This window comes from Trachurus japonicus, chromosome 21 (genome assembly GCF_045865225.1).
Source record: "Trachurus japonicus isolate A0001 chromosome 21, Traja_1.0".
Taxonomy (NCBI): Eukaryota; Metazoa; Chordata; class Actinopteri; order Carangiformes; family Carangidae; genus Trachurus; species Trachurus japonicus.
The window spans coordinates 33,885,330-33,886,941 of NC_140927.1; the positions used below are offsets into that span (position 1 = coordinate 33,885,330).

Below are 1,612 nucleotides of genomic sequence, written 5' to 3' on the forward strand. Positions count from 1 at the left end.
TAAATTAAATGTTAAATTTTAAAAAATCAAATCGATTTATTTTTTGCTTAGGTATGTTTATATAATTGGTGAAAATGAAAAAATAATACTCTCATCAGATTGCAAAGCTTGTGCTGAAAAATACACATTGTTATATGCCTTGTATATAAGTTTTAACATAGTAATGTAAAAAAGCAGCCTAAATGCTCTGAGTTCTAAGGGTTAAAACAGGGAGGATGAAATAATAACTAGAAAAAGCATTTCTTAAAGGAAAATGTGCATGAATGCTGAAAGCCATTGCCAAAGCTATACTGAATTAACAGAAGATATTGCCAAAGAGAACAAGTAGGAATGACATGCAGCAAACATGTCTGAGGCAAGAACCGACCTCATGATTAGTAACCTGACACACTAACCTTTTGGCCATAGAGCACCTGAAAGACAAAGAACTTGATACTTTCATGAAACAAAGACTTTCTGATGATAGCTGAATAGTTGAAAGTCAAGAAATGATGTGACCTGCAAAGCATTACTGGAGCAGGAATCAATCAGTTCTATGATAAATTAAAGCTGTTTGAATGTTAGCTGGCAGTCTTGTGAACATTTTACAAGTTGATTGGAGTGTGTAGCTTAAAGTATGTTAAAGTAGTAGTAAAAGTAGTAAAATTTGAAAGAGGCTGAAGTTTGGAAGACTGTTTTCAAAATTGCAATGTGATGTGCTGCAAACTGTGACCTCCGCCTGTAGCCAATTGAAGGCCATTAGAGTGTCTTTACACTACATGGTTCAAGTGTCCCAATTCCGATTTTTTCCTCTCAAGTGGCACAGATTGGACAAATACGCATCAAATTGGATTGTCGGATCAGATCCAGGCCCCGGTTATATGTGGAAATAAATCAGATACAAAGTCTCTTTTCGCCTCCTCTCTCCCTTGTGTGATCAGTGTGCTGCCCAGTGTGCACACGTTTTAAACAGTTATGTTATGTCAGCTTTGCTTGCTTACATTTCATAGAAAAACTCCAGTGGAAAAGGATCAATTAACTACAATTAATTTAATTTAATTCATTAAATTCTTATCATCAATCAGTCAATTGTTTACATCCCTAGTGCTGCTGCTTCTCCAGGAAATGAGCAGTATCACTGTGAGTTTTTCAAATTGAAGTAATCGATCACGGTTTTAACGATAATTCAAATTTGAAACAGTAATACTAACCGTCAGGAATTTTACCATGGTTTATCATTATACCGGTTATCATTACATCCCTAGTCATACGTCATCAATTATAATATTAATTCACGTGCCCACATGTATAGCTGAACCTCTGTAGCCCATGATTGACACGTGGGACTGACCGGACTACCATGACCAGCTGTGGGGCGACAGAAACACCAGATTTTACGTTTTCCTGCCAGCACTACACTAACTTTATTTTGTAAGGACAGACTATGTTAACTTTGTGAACAGTGACGTGTTGGATATAAACTCCACCAGACTCACCTTCATTTATAATTATTATGGAATTATAACGTGACAATCTCCCATCTTTAAAAAAAAATCATTAGCTTATTTCCTATTCAGCAGGTTGTTTCATGCAAGCAAAGCAGGTGTAAATGCAGATATCAGATATGGGTCAT

The 1,612-nt window shown here is 36.0% G+C and overlaps 1 protein-coding gene across 1 annotated transcript in view; it reads left to right on the plus strand.

Moving 5' to 3' along the window:
* The window catches only part of tgfbr2l (transforming growth factor beta receptor-like), a 35,077-nt gene extending 34,335 nt beyond the window's left edge, over positions 1-742 (plus strand). The window contains exon 9 of the mRNA XM_085765082.1: positions 725-742. Within this exon, the coding sequence (XP_085621208.1) occupies positions 725-742 (18 nt within the window). The remainder of the gene's footprint in view (positions 1-724) is intronic.
* The last annotated feature ends 870 nt before the right edge of the window (positions 743-1,612 follow it).